Source organism: Hirsutella rhossiliensis (genome assembly GCF_020360975.1).
Source record: "Hirsutella rhossiliensis strain HR02 chromosome Unknown scaffold00005, whole genome shotgun sequence".
In the NCBI taxonomy this organism is placed as follows: Eukaryota; Fungi; Ascomycota; class Sordariomycetes; order Hypocreales; family Ophiocordycipitaceae; genus Hirsutella; species Hirsutella rhossiliensis.
The window spans coordinates 22738-41423 of record NW_025408671.1 but is presented as its reverse complement, the minus strand read 5'-3'; the positions used below and the strand labels follow the sequence as shown (position 1 = coordinate 41423).

Here is an 18686-nt window from a genome sequence, read left to right as displayed (position 1 = left end):
AGCTTAGGGCTATAAGTAGACGCCGCGTTTCTAGAAGCTCTATAAGCGCACGCTATATAGCGGCGATAAGATTACCGCCCCTCTATAAGATAAATAACCGGCTATCGATATAGACGGGGACACCCTAATATCGGCTACCTATATAGACCGGGCTAGACGCGGTAAAAAGACGCCGTCGACTACCCCCTATACCGCCCCGTACTCTAAGTAGCGGGCGAAGTAAGTAACGAGCGAGGAAATCGGGAAAAGGAAGGCTAACGGCCGCTACTTATATTACGGAGTATCTATATACTTTATATTAAATTGCCCCTTCCTTTTAGCTAAGCGGCCTATAGCGGTTTAAGTAGTAAAGATAGAACCGCTCCTCGCCTTAGACGATAAGGAGGACTCCGCCCCCCTAGGCCTAGAGGAAAAAGAGTAGCTCTAGAGTAAAGACGGGCTCCGGAGCCCTAATTACTAGTACTAGTAAAGGAGAAGGAAGAATTATCCGCCTATATAGAAGAGGAGCTTACTTTAATATAGGTTATAATTAATAACTCCTTACCCGTTACTGCCCTTATAGACGAGGGCTATTAGTGCTACGCTATAGTTAATAAGGCGCTTATACGAGAGATATAAGTACTAGTAGAAAAGATCGCCTTAAGGCGAGTAAAGGGCGCCTTAAGCGTAATAGAGGGTATAGTAATTAAGGGTATTACGTAGCTAGCTATAGAGGTCGATAGTTACTATAAGCTTATTATAGCCTATATAATCCCTTAACTAGAGTTTCCCTTAATCCTTAGGAAACCTTAGTTATTATATATAGAGTTATACTTAGTTCCGTATTAAAGGAAGCTATAGTTTAGGCCTATATAATAGTAGGTCCGCTACGACGACGGTTCTATAGGCATAGGACTAGGCGTGCGAGCTTTATACTCGGTATAAGAAGTCCTTGCCTCTATCTTCGTAGGAACTATACGATAAGTAGAGCGGGGGCAAGGCTAAGTAGCGGCTAACGTAGCGGTCTATATAGTTAGCCTAGCGGATATCGATAAGGCCCTCTAAATAAAGAAGCCGAAGTCGCCCTTTAAGCTATAGTAATAGATACTAGAGCGTTTTTACGACCTCCTACCGCTATTCGAGGCCTAGGAAGCGGATAAGCTTAACCTATATAAGCTAGGGGTAGACTATAGGATCGTACTCTATACTAATAAGAAGGGGCAAGAACTGCCTATACTATTTAGACCGCTATATAGTATATTATACGCGGAGCTACTAGTATTAAAGAAGACGCTAAGGGACCTCTTAAATAAGGGTTTTATTTAAGTAAGTAGCTCTAAAGTAGGAGCGCCGGTCCTATTCGTGCGTAAACTAAAGGGCGGGATATAGTTCTATTACGACTATAGGGCTCTAAATATAATTATAAGGCTAGACCGCTACCCCTTACCCTTAATCTTAGATACGCTCTATAACCTTTTAAAGGCAAAGTAGTTTATAAAGCTAAATATAAAATAGGCGTTCTATAAGGTATAGATCTCGGAGGGTAATAAGTAAAAGACAGCGTTCTATATACGCTATAGCTTATTTAAGTAGCTCGTAACGCCCTTTAGCCTCTTAGGAGCGCCCGCTACCTTCTAGTATTATATTAATAACGTGCTTTAGGACTTCCTTAATAAGTTTGCCTCTATATATATAGATAATATCCTTATCTATATAAGCGGCTCCTATAAGGACTATATATAGAAAGTATAGAAGGTCCTAGAGCGCCTCTAACTTTATAGGCTCTACCTTAACCTAGATAAATATAAATTTAGGGTTAAGAGGGTTAAGTACCTAGGCTTTATTATCTAAGTAAGCGTAGGTATATAGGCAGACCCTATAAAGATCTAGGCGATTTAGGACTAAGCTGCCCTAACTACATAGATAAGTATATAGAGCTTCCTTAGGTTCGCGAACTATTATAAGATATTTATTAAGGGCTTCTCTTATATTATAATGCCCTTAAACGAGATTACTAGGAAGTAGACTGCCTTTTACTAGGGGCCTATATAAGAAGGAGCGTTCTATACGCTTAAGGACCTATTCTCTTAAGCCTTAATACTACTTTAATAGGACTTTAACTAGTCTATATTAATTAAAGTAGACTATAGCGGCTAGGCACTTAAAGGAACGCTCTCTTAGGAGGTAGATAGGCGGAAGTAACTAATAGCGTTCTACTCCTATAAGCTAACCCTAGTAGAGTAGAATTACGCTATTTACGATAAAGAGATACTAGCGATTATTAGCTACCTTAAGTAATAGTAAGCGGAGCTTTAGAGCTATAAGAGCTTTAAGGTCCTTATAGACTATAAGAACCTTAAGTACTTTATAACTCGCTAGCACCTCTTAAAGCGGTAAGCCCGCTAAGCGGAGTATCTCTTATACTTTAACTTCTCGATTAAGTACCGCCCTAAGCGGGACTCCGCGGTCCTAAACGCGCTTTCCTAGAGGGATTAGGACCGGCTAACGGGAGCGGACATCGAGGCCCGGGATCTATAGCTTATCCTATAAGAAGTACTACGGACTTATATAGGAGCTTCCCTAGTAGAGGAAGGCGCGGTACTAGCGAATAAGCTTCCCCCCGCGCCCTTACCTTAGTCTAGTAAGGAAGGATAGACTAGCCTAGGGGCGCGCGTAGCGAGAGTATTTTAAGATAAGGCCCTTTAACGCTTATAGGATAGGATAGCGGCTCTAGACCGTACCTATAAGGGCGTGCGCCGCGCCGTTAAGTCTAGCGCTCGACGCTTAGATCCGAAGCTAAAGCTAAAGGTATAGGTAGCCGACTACTATATCGACCTATAAGGGCATCTACGCTAGCGGGGGAGACTATAGGTACCGGGCGCACTATATACTATAGAAGCTAAGGAGAAGGAGGGACCGCCGGAGCTAGATAAACGAAATAAGCTCTAAGGGAAGCTAGTCTAACTTATCTATAACTCTAGTATCGTAGGTTACCTAGGTAAATAAGGTATAGTAATAGGCCTTATAAGGGACTTTTACTAGCCCCTCCTATAGTACTATGTTTATTGCTTCCCCCGTAACTACGATATCTATAGCCGTACGAAGATCTAAAGGGCGTAGCTTAAGGGGCTACTTAAGTAGCTTCTAGTACCTAACCGGTTCTATATATATATATAGATAGACTTTATAATAGACCTCCTACTTATAGAGGGCGGTAACCGATATATATAAGTAATTAAAGACCGACTTAGTAAGTCTATAGTATTAGAGCTGATATTATCTATAGATATAGAGTCTTACGTAGAGCGCTTCCTATAGTACTAGGCCTACTTATATAGCTAGCTAGCCTTTATTATAAGCGATAGGGGATCGAATTAAACTAGCTGCTTTTAGTAGTACCTATACTAGCTACTTTAGATTATATAGCTACTTAGCACGGTATATTACTTATAGACTAACGAAGGGCTTAAGAAGGTTAACTAAGAAGCGTAGGCTTACCTATAGGCTATCGTAGCCCGTAACTAAGTAAACTAAGACCGGTAGCTCCCCGCGGCCTAACTTATATTAAATAGTAAACTATATACCTTTATTAAGATAGCCCCTTTCTTTATAACGTATAGCTTCGAACTACCCTTATTAGTTCCCTTTACTATAGATATAGTAACGGAGTAGTATAGTAATTTATTACTAGAGGGCCGCGCCTCTACGTTTATATAAAAGCTATAGGAAACTAAGGATTATTACTAATCTACGATAGCCGCCGCGGCGTAAGATTAAGAGCGGCACGCTAATAAGACTAGGGCCCTAGTAGATAGGTTCGCGGTAAGAGATAAGGTATAGCTAGACCTCCGTAACTATAGGTCGGCACGACTAAAGAAGAAGCTTAACTAGCTATACGCGAAGTTTATAGTACGGAGGGTTATTAGCCTATAGGTTATAGAGCTTAATAGTCTCTTAACGGGGGTCTATAATAAGATTAATATAGACCTCCTTTATAAAGCCTCCTTTAACCCGCTACCCGGATAAGAAGTAGCGGACGCTTAACCGCCTATAATCGAGGTAAAGAGAGAAGATAAGTTTAAGGTCGAAGAGATATAAGCCGCGCGCTAGAAAAAGGTTAGTAGGGGGAAACGCTAGGAGGTCCTCGTTAAGTAGCGCGGGTATCTCGACCCTATATAGGAACCTATATATAAGTTTACGGGAACTATAGCCCTCGATAAGTTTAAAGCCTTATTTAAAATAATAGATAAGAACGATAGACTAGCGGACTACTAATAATAGCCTAGGCTAGGACTATAAAGTAGGTAAAGTAGAGTAGGTAGTTATAATAACGCGAGCGTAATTATATAAGTAGAGATAAAAATAGCGTTTATTTTAAGGCGGAGCCCTTAAACTACCTAGACCTACTCCTTATCCTTATCGTCGTCCTTATCCTTATCCTCGTTATCCTCCTCTACCTTATTAGCGGCGGCGGCGCTCTCTAAGGCGCTTAGGCGGCCCTTTAGGCCCGCGAGCTAGTCGGCGGTAGCGGCGGCTCTAGGGGCTCTAGGGGCGGGGGGGGCCCGGCTAGCAGCAGCAGCGGAGGCGGCGGCGGGCACGGCTAAGGGGACCGCCGATAAGGCGACGGAGGTAGTATCCCTAGTACTGGGAGAGTTAGTAGCGGAAGTAGAAGAGCTAGATAAGAGGAACTTACTTAGGGACGAGGCCCTAGCGCTTAAGGGCGCGGAGATTACGGTAGGCGGCGGCGGCGGCGGTAAGGCGCTTCTTAGTAGCCCCCCGTGCCTGCCTATACGCGCCGGCCTTCTAAGCCGACGCCGTAGCGAGTAGGATAGGAGGCGCCGCCTTATATACGCGGCCGGCACGCGCGCACTAGTAATAACTACCGCTATAGCGGCGCCCGACTTAGTCGGCGTAGGGGAGCTCCTACGACGCGTACCGTATATAAGGGGCCGCGCGGGCGGCTCCGGCCTATACTTAGCGTTTATACTTTAAGAACTTAGCGGAAAATAGCTACTACGCTCGCTAGGTAGCGGACTTATAGGGGTAGTAGTAGCGGAGGCGGGGGTAGAGGGGCCGGGCGTTATAGCCGGCGGCGGGGACGGCGTCGTTACCCGGAAGGGCGACGTAAGGGCGGCTAGTATAGTAGAGGTAGAGGCGGCGGCGGTAGGCGCGGTCGCGGGGGCGCGGGTAAGTATTACGACCACGGTTAGCGGGCCGTAGGAGAGCCGGCTACGTTTATATAATAAGGCGGCTCGGAATAATAGTCGGGATAAGAAGTTACTTAAGCTTAGCTTACCTAAAGCGTATATAAGCTAAGTAAGCCTTATATAGATAGATTACTATTTAAGAGTATAGCTTATAAGTAAGCTATAATAAGCTACAAAGGGGATTACGGCTAGGACTATAATCTAAGGATAGTCTCTATAAGTATATATAGCTACCTACTTTTACTCTTTTAAATAAATAGCTCTCTAGCTTTTAATATAGATCTTTATTATAATTCTATCTTTAATTTTAATTACCTAGTTATAGTTTATAGTCTATAACCTCTAACGTATTACTAATATAATATACTTATTATTACTTAGACTACGCCCTATTATATCTACTAATATAAACCCCTCGATAGGTTTATCCCTTAGGAATAATACCGGTCGTTATATATTAAAAGCTCTTATTTAATATAATACCACGTTACTCTAAGTAATATCGTAACTATTAATATACTTATATAGTAAGCTAGATTAACTAACTTTAGAGCTGCTATATCGCCTTAGGATATAATACGCGAAATTATCGCCCTTCGATATAAGGTATAGTTACTTAGGAACGGAGGAGGTAACGGATAAGTTAGGGACCTTAAAGAAGTAATTAAACTAAAATAGCTAGGACTATTTAACGGTACTTACGGTATACTTTAAGACTTTCTTACCTAACTTAAGGCCTACTACTAGGTTTACCCTACTAAACTCTTAGACCTAGTTAAAAAGGTACTTTACGTAGGAAATTATTTATTTAGAATAGTACTTGCTTAGTTTAGACCTATTATAAGGGACTTTCTCGACAACTAACTAGCGCGATAAGATAATAAGATAGATAAAGTCTTTATTAGTTTCTAAGGATTCGAAGAAGCTATTATAAAGGTATTTAGAATAACTAATAAGGAACGAGAAGCTAAATAAAAACTTTAAGAACTTTAATAAAAGATCTTAGTATCGGATTATACTATAAAGTTCTATTAAATTACCTTAAAGCTTAATTAAGACAACGAACCTCTTATATTACGATTCTATAATAGGCTTAAAGAAGAAGTTAAGGATAAGCTTTATAAAGAAAATCGACCTAATAACCTCTTAGACTATATTATTATAGTAGTACGAATCGACGATAAATAGTATATATAATGCTAAGAAAAGAAATAAAGAAGAGGAAACTAGAACCCTTCCTATAAGAATAACTTTAACCGACGCGCTAACTATAAAAAGAAGCGCGAAACTCTTATTACCTACGCCTATATAACTAACCTAAGTAGGATAGATCTAGATATAATATAGAAAAGTAAAGGAAAGTATTTTAACTATAGGAAACTTAGATATTACTTTAAAGAATATAGATAACCTTATAAGGAGAAGAAAACCTACTAGGTACTAGCCCTAAAAGGTAAGAAATACCTAAACGCTATTAATAGATAGGAACTAAAGTATAAACTCTTTAGTTAAACTATATACTATAACGACGAATATATAGTATACTTAAGCGATAAGAACGGTATAGGATAGTTCTTAAAGCCCTTAAAGAAGACCCTTATAATAATATAATAAAGGGATCTTAAAATATAAAAATAAGTTAAATTCGTAGAACTAGAATACCCTTATCTTAAAGGAGTCTCCTAAAACTAGATTAGGAAGAATAGTAAATAATTTTAAGAGGATATATAAAATAAAGATCGATAATAACGATAGGTAGTCTATAAGTAATATAATAAAGAAGATATAGATATAGCCCTTATACTTATAAAACTTAGATAACTACTTAAAGAGGAATAATAAAGTATCGACGATATAAGCTTTAAAGAATAAGAAATACCTAGAGAAATAAAAGATAAGAATAAACTTATACTACTACCCTTACTACTAAGGGAGAATACTACGATTAAAGAATACGCTCTATACTTTAAAGAATTCGAAGAAATACTTAAAATTAAAACCTAATAAATACCTTAAATTCTTATAGAAAACTAATAAGCTATATTAATTCGATATTAACTAGTATTATATAAAGGAGACTACGCTATAGCTATTACTATAGTTAATACCTTTATAGCTCTATAACGAGAATAGTAACTATAAGGAGAATTTAGAGATAATCTATAAATACTACTTATTTATAAGTACTATAAGTATATTTTATAGATATTATATATCTACCTAGATTATATAATATACTTTTAGATAAAAGCACGATATAACGCCTTCTTAGTTAAGTTCGAGGGATAAGTACTTTCGAAACCCTACTTAAGTATAGAACTAAACTACTAGAAAATCGATTAACGCTACCTAAGCGACTAAGTTATATTATTAGAACCTAATTATAGTACGCTATTTAAATACCGCGATAATTACGGTTTATTAACGAGATATCTTTTAGAGATATATAAAATCTATAAATACGCTAAAATAAAGGAATAGTATAACGCTACTCGCTTTAAGGTATCTAAACTATTAATCTTTTAAAGACTTACGTAATAAATTAAATATAACGAAAAAGATTATAATAAATATATATACCTAAACTATAGAGTTTATAAATATAAAAAAGCATAAGTATAGTATAAATAATATAACGGTATACTAAAAGATTATTAGTAATATATATAAAGGCTATAAGCCGTATTCGACTAAGAAAGAATTAATATAGAAATACTACGCGAAAAATAAAAAGACGCTAAACGAAAACTTAACCTTTAGTATAAAAACGAATAAAATTTTAAAGCATAGTATATAATTAACTACGAAGTAGTATAATATAAACGATATAGCGTTAAGAAATAAGAAATCTTCGATTAGCTATAAGAAATTAGTCTCTTAAGCCTTAATATAATACTATATAACGAAAATATAAAGAAACGATATTAATAATAAATTAAAGAAGAATACCTAAATAAAATAAATAAGGACTAGGTAAAAAATAAGGTACGCTATCTATAAAAAGGCTATAGACTAGTATAATACGATAAGATCTAAGGACCCTATATATAGCAACGGTAAGCTATAGCGACTAAATAGTATTAGATATCTAAATCGCGGGATATTATATATATATACTTTTAGACTATAGCGTAATAAGTAATTACGTTTTACCTAAAGTCGTTAATTATTACCGACTTATATAGAGATATAAGATAGATCTATATAAACTTATAAATATTAAAGGAGAGGCCTTTAACTATAATAATAGAATTATTAATATAGAGATTAATTACCTTAATATTAATATCTAGGGCTATAACGAATAAGTTAACTTTAATATTATAGATATTAAAGAATATAACCTTATATTAGGACTTCTATAGCTATAGGAGAGTAACCTACTAATTAACTAGAAAACTAGCTAGCTATATTAGAATAAAGATATAAGTTTCTAGGACTAGTAGATTTAGGAGAAAGTAAAATTTTATAATAATTTAGCTACTAAATAAGATAAAAGGAATAACTATTTAAGTAAATTATTATAGGCTTTAGCGATATAAACGAAAATAGTAACCGAACTAGTAGATATAATAAAATTAACTAATAAGATATATATACTAACTAACACGGCTATATAACCTAGCATCCGATATAAATAAAATAAAGGATATAATAAGAAGATCTAAAGAGTTATTACTACTCTAAGGAAAGACCTCGAATAAATTAATAAAGAGCTTAAGTTAAGAGAAACTAGCTCTTAAAAGAAAGAATAAAGCCTATAAGATAAAATAAAGAATATCCCTTAGGAATACTAGAAATACGATAAACTCTTTAAGGAAGAACTTAAGATAGGGTTACCTAAATATAGCTAATAAGACTACGAAATTTATCTTAAGGATAAAATAACGCTAACTTTCTATAAAATCTATAACCTAAACGAAAAGTAACTATAAACGCTACGCGACTACCTTAATAAGAATCTATAAAAGGGATATATATAAATATTAATATCTAAAGTAGGCTATCTAGTTATATTTATTTTAAAGAAAAACGGTAAGCTATAACTAGTTATCGACTATAGACGCTTAAACGATATTATAATAAAGGACTAAATACTATTACCGCTTATATCGGAATTATAAGATTAATTATATAGTAAAAAATAGTTTATAGCCCTTAATCTTAAAGGCGCCTATAACTTAATATATATAAAAAAGGGATATAAATAGATAATAGCCTTTAGAATAAAATTCGGACTATTTAAATATCTAGTAATACTATTTAGACTTATAAATATACTAGCTACCTTTTAACGGATAATTAATAATATCCTATATAAATACTTAGATATCTTTATAGTAGTATACCTAGATAATATCCTAATCTTCTTAGATACCTTAGAAGAATATAAAGAATACGTTTATAAGGTACTCCGCGTACTTTAAAATACGAAGTTACTAGTTAAACTAAAGAAAAGTAAGTTCTATATATAGGAAGTAGACTTCCTTAGATATACGATCTTACTAAGAGAGATATAAATATAATAAGATAAAATTAACCTAGTTAAAGAATAGCTAACGCTAAAGAACGTTAAGGACGTATAAAGTTTCCTAGGATTTATAAATTACTACCGACGATTTATTAAAGATTTTAGAAAGATTATAGTACTACTATATAACTTAATAAAGAAGGAAAAAGAATTTATATAAGACGATAAAGCTAATAAAGCTTTCGAATATATTAAAACTACGATTACGTAAGAACTAGTCTTAATTACCTTCGATCTAAAATAATAAATTAAACTTGAAACTAATATATTAGACTTTACTCTAAGAGTATAAATTAGATAAAAAGATAATAAAAGAAGACTACGACTAATTATATTCTACTTAAAGAAGCTATATAGCGTAGAACTTAATTACCCTATCTACGATAAAGAATTCCTTATAATTATTTAAGCTTTTAAGGAATTTTAATACTACCTTCTCGGAAGTAAATATAAAGTTAAGGTCTATATAGACTATAAGAATATCTTATATTTTATAACGACGTAATAGTTAAATAGATAATAGATTTAATAGGCCGAATACTTATTAGAATTTAACTATAAAATAATCTATAAAAAAGGAATAGAAAACGGTTAAGCTAATACCCTTAGTCGACGAAGTAACTACGATATAGGGGCACCTATAGCGAAAGGATAGCTCCTAGAAATCAATAAAAATAGGAACTATTAGTAACGATAGCTAAATATAATATTTAAAGTATAACCTAATAACTTAACTTACTAAAAGATCCTAAAATAGATAAAAGAATATAAAGTATTAAACGGATATAATATAGGATATTTAGAAGTTTTAATATATAAAAATAAAATCTAGATACTACTAGAATTACGAGATAAAGTTATATAAGATATATATAAATATTTAATATATAGATACTAGGGAATCTAAAGAATAATAAAATAGATTAGACGATAATATAACTTCCTATAGCTTAAAGAAGTAGTACGATAAGTTATTAAAGAATATAAACTTTACGTATAAAGTAAAGCTAAACGATATAAACTATATAGAGAATTATAACCGCTACTAATACTAGAGAAACTATAGGATTTAATAGCTTTTAACTATATTATAAAGCTATTACCGTTAAAAGAACTTATAACTAACGTTAAGTATAATAGTATATTTATTATTACTAATAGATTAACGAAGTATAGATACTTTTTACTATATAAAGAAGTAAGTAATATAGAATAGCTAATATATATATTTATATAAATAATTATTAGTAATTATAGACTACTAAATAAGATTATCTTTAATAAAGGAAATATATTTATAGCTAAATTTTAGTAAGCTCTTATAGTATAATTAAGGATAAAATATAAGCTTAGTATAGCTTATTACCTATAAATAGATAGATAAATAGAACGACTTAACTAAACGCTTAAATAATATTTACGATACTATATTAGCTACGAATAAAACGATTAAGTTAAATAGCTACTAACGGCGTAACTAGCTTATAATAGCTTAGTTATAGAAATAACTAAGCTCTTACTAGTATACGCTAATTATAGATATAACCTAGAAGTATTTAAGGTTACTTAATAAGGACTATAAGCGGAATAAGCGATACTATAAGTAGATTAGCTATAAAAATTATATAAAGAAATATAATAAGAACTTTAATTTATTAGAGAACGAATATCTACTTACTATAATCGGAAAAGATTATAAGGACTAATCTTTTAAGAGGGATATATAGTCTACCTCGTACGACGAAATATTAAAATAAAACGACTAAGTAATAAATTAGATTTTAAAAAACTTAGACCGTTTAAGGTTAAGAAAACTATTTTAAAAGTTAACTACGAACTTTCGCTACTAATAATAATACGGATATTGTGGGTAGGCACCTGCGGCAGCTGCTGCAATGAGACGGTACTAGGGTTAACCTGTGATGTTGTATTCGTCTTGATTCTCTATCTAAGGAGGCAGAGGCCAGCGTGGAGAAAGGGGGCACGCTGCCCTCAGCCGCACACGTGACCGTACGGGTCACGTGCCAACCATGGTTGGTCACACCACTAGATAGATACATTCCTACAGATATACCTAATATTTTATATCTTATTATTAGAACTAGCGCTAAGAAACGCTAAACTATAAGAAAAAATTAAAGTTAACGATAATTAGGAATATAAAGTAAAATAAATACTAAATATAAGAAAATAAGGTTAGTAATAAAAATACCTTATTAAGTAAAAGGGATATAGACTAGAGGAAAATACCTAGGAACTACTTAAGCACTTAACCTACTATAGTTTTCTACTTCGATAGTTCTACTAGCAAAATCTACCCTAGGTATCGTAAAATCGCCTAACGAACTAATAGCATTCTAATTAATTATATTAAATCTACCTATAGACTAAACATCGACCACCGCTTTAGATTCTTAGCGCTTAGCCTCGTTAAGGTTATCTAAGGAATAAAGGCCCCGACGGACTATCTCGGTACCCTTTATCTTTAGCTAGCGCTTTTAATAGCGAAGCTATACTAAACGAGCTAAGGCTTTATTTAGGTTAGCTTAAGCTTTTAATATTCGCTCCTTAGTAATTTCTTTTTCTTTATTTAATCGATCGGACTCTAGATTTATTTAGGATACTAGGAAATACGTTAGCTATAAATAATAGGCAGGATAATAAAGTTACCTATAAGAGCTAATCGCTACGCCTAACGTATTATAAGAACGACCCCGCCGTATATATTCGGTATACTTAGAAGATTTCTCTAGTATTTTATAGCGAAAGCCGCGCGACGAATAAAAAGAATATAGTATAACGTCGAAACTAAGACGATTAATAGACTTAGCTAAACGAATACGCTTAAGGGTCTTATAAGAACGATCCTTTAACACGCGATTAGATATACTATTAGTAGTATATCCTAAGGGATAGAAAGGATAAAACGGGGAATATATATACGCGCGATAAGGGTATATTTATATATAGCGGCTAAGGTAGTAGTAGGTCTTACGGATAAGACTAAAAGGAGGGGAGATATTATATTACGACTATAGTTAGCGGGCCGTAGGAGAGCCGGCCACGTTTACGTAATAAGGCGGCTCGGAATAATAGTCGGGACGAGAAGTTACTTAGGCTTAGCTTACCTAGAGCGTACGTAAGCTAAGTAAGCCTTATATAGATAGATTACTATTTAGGAGCATAGCTTACGAGTAAGCTATAGTAAGCTACGAAGGGGATTACGGCTAAGACCGTGATCTAAGGATAGTCTCTATAGGTATATATAGCTACCTACTTTTACTCCTTTAGATAGATAGCTCTCTAGCTTTTAATATAGATCTTTATTACGATTCTATCTCTAATTCTAATTACCTAGTTATAGTCTACGGTCTACGACCTCTAACTTATTACTAATATAATATACTTATTATTACTTAGACCACGCCCTATTATATCTGCTAATATAAACCCCTCGATAGGTTTATCCTTTAGGAATAACACCGGTCGTTATAGTAAGAGCAGCGGCAGCGGCGGAGCCGTCGTCGGCCGTGCCTAGCACGGCGTCGACGAACGACTCCGTACGCTCCGAGAAGGAGGAAGCGGGGGAGGGGGAGGTAGATATATCTATCGCGGAAGTTAGTATTACGGATTACGGCCTCCCGCTCTATAGGGCGGAGAACTTACTAGTTAAAGTTATTATTATTAGGGCTATTATTGCTACTACGGCTATTACTACGAGTATACGTTAATAAGGCGGCCCGTATAGCTAGGAACGAACTAACGCCCTAGGTAGAGCGGAACTTACCTATTACTACTACTACTACGGTTAAAGAAGGAGGAGAAGGAAAGGAAGGAGGAAGGGGGGGATGCCGCCTTATATACCCCTAGGTAGAGGAGGCTGCCTAAGGCCGAGGGGACGGGCAACCTAAGGCTTACGTAGGTCCGGGCCGGCCGCCGGCTACCTAGGGGCGCATATAATAGGTTACGCCCCTATTTAAACGGCTAGCCGGCCGATAAGTATAGAGCCCGGTTCCGGCTGCCCGGGCTAATAGGCGCGGGGATAATAGGGCTAGTAGGGCTAGCACGATTAACGGAAAAGGGCAGGGTAGAGCTAGCGGCACGGGTCCTATAGTATAGAAGCCGTTAATAGGGCAACGCCGCGCCGCGCTCGAGGGAGGGCATTATATAAGAGTCTTTGACTATTATAGGTTATAGGCTTAGGCTACGGCCTAAGCTGTGTAGTTACGTACGGAGGGCCGGATCCCGCACGTATATATACGGGCCAGCCGCGCATAGGAGAGCTCTATATAGCTTGTTAACATTATTCTACGGACGGCACCTACGCGCACGCCTCTGCCTACTCCGTGATAGATACTAATTAATGCCGCCGCGCTTAGAGCTTTAGGAGAGCTTGCCGTTCTTTAAATTCTATCGCTACTTAGGCTTTAGTCCGGGAAGCTACCGTAGGTTTAGTCGTCGTATACCGTTATTAAGTTCCTATGTCTCTTTTATTAAGGGCTCTAATTCCTAGTTTATTTTCGCGATATCTTCTTCGGAAGATTTCTTCTTTATAGTAGTCTCTAGAGCCTAATAGTAATAAGGGCCCTTTTTATCGTAGGAAAAGCAGCCCTAGAATATAAATTCGGAGGATCCTTTCTATCTCTCGCGAATATAGCTACGAACGAAACGTTCGTTAGCTTTTCTTTAAACGCGATAGCTTCCTCGGCGGTATAAAAGAATAACCGAAGTCTTATTAGACTAAATAACCTTCTTCTAATCCTTAAGGGTCTAGTCTTTATACGAGAAACACTACTTAAGTCGGTCTCTTATTATCTTCTTCGTTAATCTAAGCTTCCTCGTCGGCTTAGTCTTCTAGAAACTAGCTTTCTTTAATACCCTCTATATAGTAATAGAAGACACTAAATGCCCTGCTAAATTAAGCTCGGTAGCAATATTAGTATAGTTTTTTTCCCTTTTATACCGGTCTCGGCGAACCTTCTTAAAAACCTTATCTTTAATAGCAGCTTACTTAGACGGACGGCTAGAACGAGGAGCATCTTAAAGCTATTCGTCTCGTATAGTTAACGGTAGCTAGTTTAGCTAGAAGCCTCGCTTAATTGCTCGAGCGTATATACTATTAATCGTATAAATTAAAATTCCGGTTAAAGAAGAAATCTCTGCTAATAATTTGCCGCTATAAGGCGCCTTTAACGTAATAATTAATGCTCGAGTTAAAATATTAGTCTTTATTTTATAAGAGAAATAATAGTTAAGTAAAGAAATTAAGGGGAAATTATAGATATAGGAGGAAAAGTGCGTATACGGGGTTCTTTATTCTTCCTTTTTCTTAATAGGGGTTATTTTAGCGTTAGCAACGACTATTGAAAGCTTCCTCCGTATAGAGAAGTTAAAACCTGACGGGAAAGGAACGAATTAAGAAAGACGTGGTCAAGACTGAGCTTGAAGCGGCAAAAATAAGAGTGCCCCCGGGCGGAATTGAACCGCCGACCTTTGCATTTCGGCGAGGACGTACAAGTGCAACGCTCTACCCCTAAGCTACAAGGGCGTATTTCAATCAAAGACTCTAACTCAAAAACCTATTTAAATATATCAAGGTCAGCGGATTTAAGACAAGCATGCAAGGACATGACGTCGACTCGGGATTGCGAGAGCTCTTGCGCACAGTTCCAGCCCACCAGTACGGCTACGCAGATATGTGGGCCACAAGGAAGTAGCCAGATTTCCTCGCACAAGACAGCCGAATGGGTCTTACCTAATGTTATCGCCTGCTGCCGAGGTAACAGGTCGGTCGGTAGCTGTATAGATTCGGCCTAGCCTGCCAGCTCCCCGCGTGCGGGACTAGTGGACTGTTGGTGGGAATCCCGGCCGGGCCCCGCTCACCGCCTCACCGAGCGACATATCGTCATCGCCTCGCCGGCGTCTTGCTCTCACTTTCACACTCGCTCATTTCCAGGACAAGGAGCCATCATAAAGCTGTCATTTGGAGGTGACAGCCTCAAATCGGATCAACAGTCCCAATTAGCTGTTCCATTGAAGCGTGGATAATATCTACAACCCCCGATTGCCCAGAGTCAAAAGCTTACCTATCCACCCATCCACCTACAGAGATGCGCCCGGCACCGATCGCAGCCGCCTTGCTGGCATTAGCGCCGCCTTCGGCCCTGTGCGCGAGCCAGAAGCTGCTTTCCGGCGCCCTCGTCAACCGGACGCCCTCGCCCTCGCCCAACGCCCCCAGCTACCGGGATCAGCTGTTGAGACTGCACAAGTCGCTCGTCTCCATCGAGTCCATCTCGGGCAACGAGACCAAGGTCGGCCGCTTTCTCGCCGACCACCTGCAGGCAAAGGGCTACACCGTGGACCGCCAGTGCGTGGCGCCCAGGGCCGGCTTCCCCAACGACACGGAGCGCTTCAACCTGCTGGCCTGGCAGGGCGGCAAGCGTGCCAAGGCGAGGGTCGTGCTGACGAGCCACATTGACGTGGTGCCCCCCTACATCCCCTACCAAATTGACCACGGCAAAGGCCCCGCCACCAAGGACACTGTCATCAAAGGCCGCGGCAGTGTCGACGCAAAGGCCAGCGTTGCCGCCATGGTCGTCGCCCTGGACCAGCTGCTGGCGGCCCAAGCCATCGCCCACGACGACGTCATGCTCGTCTTTGTCGTTGGCGAGGAGGTTGGCGGCGACGGCATGCGGGCCTTTAGCGACTCACTCGGCGGCACGGCCTTCGATTCGGTCATCTTTGGCGAGCCCACCGAGAACAAGCTGGCGTGCGGCCACAAGGGCGGCCTCTTCTGCGAGGTCACGGCCACCGGCACCCCCGGCCACAGCGGCTACCCCTGGCTGGGCAAGTCGGCCAACGAGCTCATGGTGCGCGCCATGGCCAGGCTCATCGACGCAGACCTCGGCAGCTCCGACCTGTTTGGCAACACGACCGTCAACATCGGCCGCTTCGCCGGCGGCGTAGCGGCAAACGTCATTGCCGAGCACGCCCTCGTCGGGTTGGCCGTCCGAGTGGCCATCGGACGAGAGGAAGACGGCGCAAAGACGGTCCAGCGCAAGATCCAGGCCATCCTCGACCAGGTCGACGAGGAGGCGCTCGCCATCAAGTGCCCCCAGGGATACGGACCCGTTGAGTGCAACTGCGACGTGCCTGGTTAGACACCTCTCCCATTGCGGCCACTGCAGGCCCGTCCTTCCATGTGATGCTAACGAGTCCTTCAAGACTTTGAGACCATTGTTGTCAACTACGGGACCGACGTTCCGAATCTCAAGGGCAACCATACCAACTACCTCTACGGCCCTGGCTCCATTCTTGTCGCGCACGGCGCGCGGGAGAACCTGACGGTTGGCGACCTCGAGACTGCCGTGGAGGGATACAAGAAGCTCATCCTGCACGCCCTGAAGCAGTAAATGTGGGCAATGCCCCTGAACCTTGCAGCTGCCCGGGCTTTTGGAACCTGTACTTGACTGAAGATGGGGGGCCGGTTCGGTCCATCCCAGGATGTTGCCCGCGCCCTCGTGAATTCATCAACTTGCTCTTTCCCTCCTCCATTACTATTAGTCTGTATACCTTTCTTGACGCTTGCTGACATCATGACGAGTGCCCTTCCACCACTTGTGCCCACCTCTCAGGCATCAGCTTGCTCAAATCAAAGCGGCCGTCTGCGCCCTTCTCGACCGTCCCCCTTTCAGTTACAATAACATCGATCAAGCCAGCCGGCGTGACATCAAAGGCCGGGTTCCAAACACCGACGGTCTGGTCCGCTGTGGCGACGTGAACCTTGGTGTTCTTGTCGACGGTGCCGTCGGGCCGGACAACGGCGCCCGTGATTTGCGTCAGCTCCGAGGCCTTGCGCTCCTCGATGTTGATGGCCTCGCCAGTCTGTGTCTCGAGGTCGATGCTCGTCGTCGGCGCGGCGACCATGAACTTAATTCCGTGGTGTCGGGCCAGCACGGCGAGTTGGTAGGTGCCTATTTTGTTGGCCGTGTCTCCGTTGCGGACGACGCGGTCGGCGCCGACAATGACGGCGGCAATGTTCATGGCAGGCCCCCTGGTGCGGAAGAGGGAGGCGGCCATGGAATCGGTAATGAGAGTGCTGGGGATGGCCTCGTACGTCAGCTCAAAGGCCGTCAGTCGACTGCCTTGGTTGTAGGGGCGCGTCTCCGTGCAAAAGGCGTGCCGCAGCAGCCCGCCCACGTGAAGGGTGCGTATGATGCCCAGGGCAGTGCCGTGGCCCGAGGTGGCGAGCGAGCCGGTGTTGCAGTGGGTGAGGACCGAGACGGGGCTGGTGGGCGAGGCGGCGGCGCGGGCGCGGAGCCAGTCTGCGCCAAAGGCGCCAATGGACAGGTTCGTCTGCAGGTCCCTCTGCAGGATGGCCTCTGCCCCGTCGATAAAGGCCTGGACGACCGCCTCGTTGGTGTCGGCGCCGGCGCGGATGCGTGCCTTGAGCTGGTTGATTGCGTTTGTGAGGTCGACGGCGGTCGGGCGGCTTGTCTTGAGGTAATCGAGGGCCTCGTCGACGTGGGCAATGGCCTCGAGGGCGGAGCTGCCCGGCGCGGGCGCGTTGTGAAGCTCGACGGCGAGGCCGAGGCTGGCGACGATGGCAATGGCCGGGGCGCCGCGCACCCTCATGGAGGCGATGGCATCAAAGGCCTCGGACCGGGTGGCCACGTCGTCATAGTGGAACTCGTGCGGGAGGCGGAGCTGGTCGAGGACCTGCAGCCTGCCGCGGGAGTACTTGACGGCCTGGAGCGTCGACATTTCTTCCTTGTTGTCCGTCGCCGATGCGATGTTGCCCCTCCCGAAATGTTGAGCTCAGCGAGGTGGGGGACCACTTGGCTCGCTTGCTTAGGCCAATCGCCGACCTCGGACGAGCCCCCACTGGTAACTTATTCCGTGCTGCTAATACGTAGGTATTATGCGTGTGTATTTATAAAGGAACTTCTCGCCATTTTATATCAAGCTTA

The 18686-nt window shown here is 40.4% G+C and overlaps 2 protein-coding genes and 1 non-coding gene across 3 annotated transcripts; 1 reads left to right on the top strand and 2 right to left on the bottom strand.

Annotated features, from left to right (window-relative positions):
• Positions 1 to 15180: 15180 nt before the first annotated feature.
• On the bottom strand, positions 15181 to 15265 carry HRG_12088. Its single transcript has one exon. It is a non-coding gene; the product is annotated as a tRNA-Thr (tRNA).
• Positions 15266 to 15827: 562 nt separating this feature from the next.
• HRG_05181 (peptidase family m20/M25/M40 domain-containing protein) lies at positions 15828 to 17129 on the top strand (the record flags this gene model as incomplete). Its single annotated transcript, XM_044863652.1, has 2 exons — positions 15828 to 16872; positions 16942 to 17129. The coding sequence occupies 2 exons, from the start codon at positions 15828 to 15830 to the stop codon at positions 17127 to 17129; spliced, it is 1233 nt and encodes a 410-aa protein (XP_044720184.1).
• Positions 17130 to 17310: 181 nt separating this feature from the next.
• Positions 17311 to 18480, bottom strand: HRG_05180 (initiation factor 2 subunit family domain-containing protein; the record flags this gene model as incomplete). The annotated part of the gene is made up of 1 exon (XM_044863651.1): positions 17311 to 18480. The coding sequence occupies one exon, from the start codon at positions 18478 to 18480 to the stop codon at positions 17311 to 17313; it is 1170 nt and encodes a 389-aa protein (XP_044720183.1).
• Between the last annotated feature and the right edge of the window lie 206 nt (positions 18481 to 18686).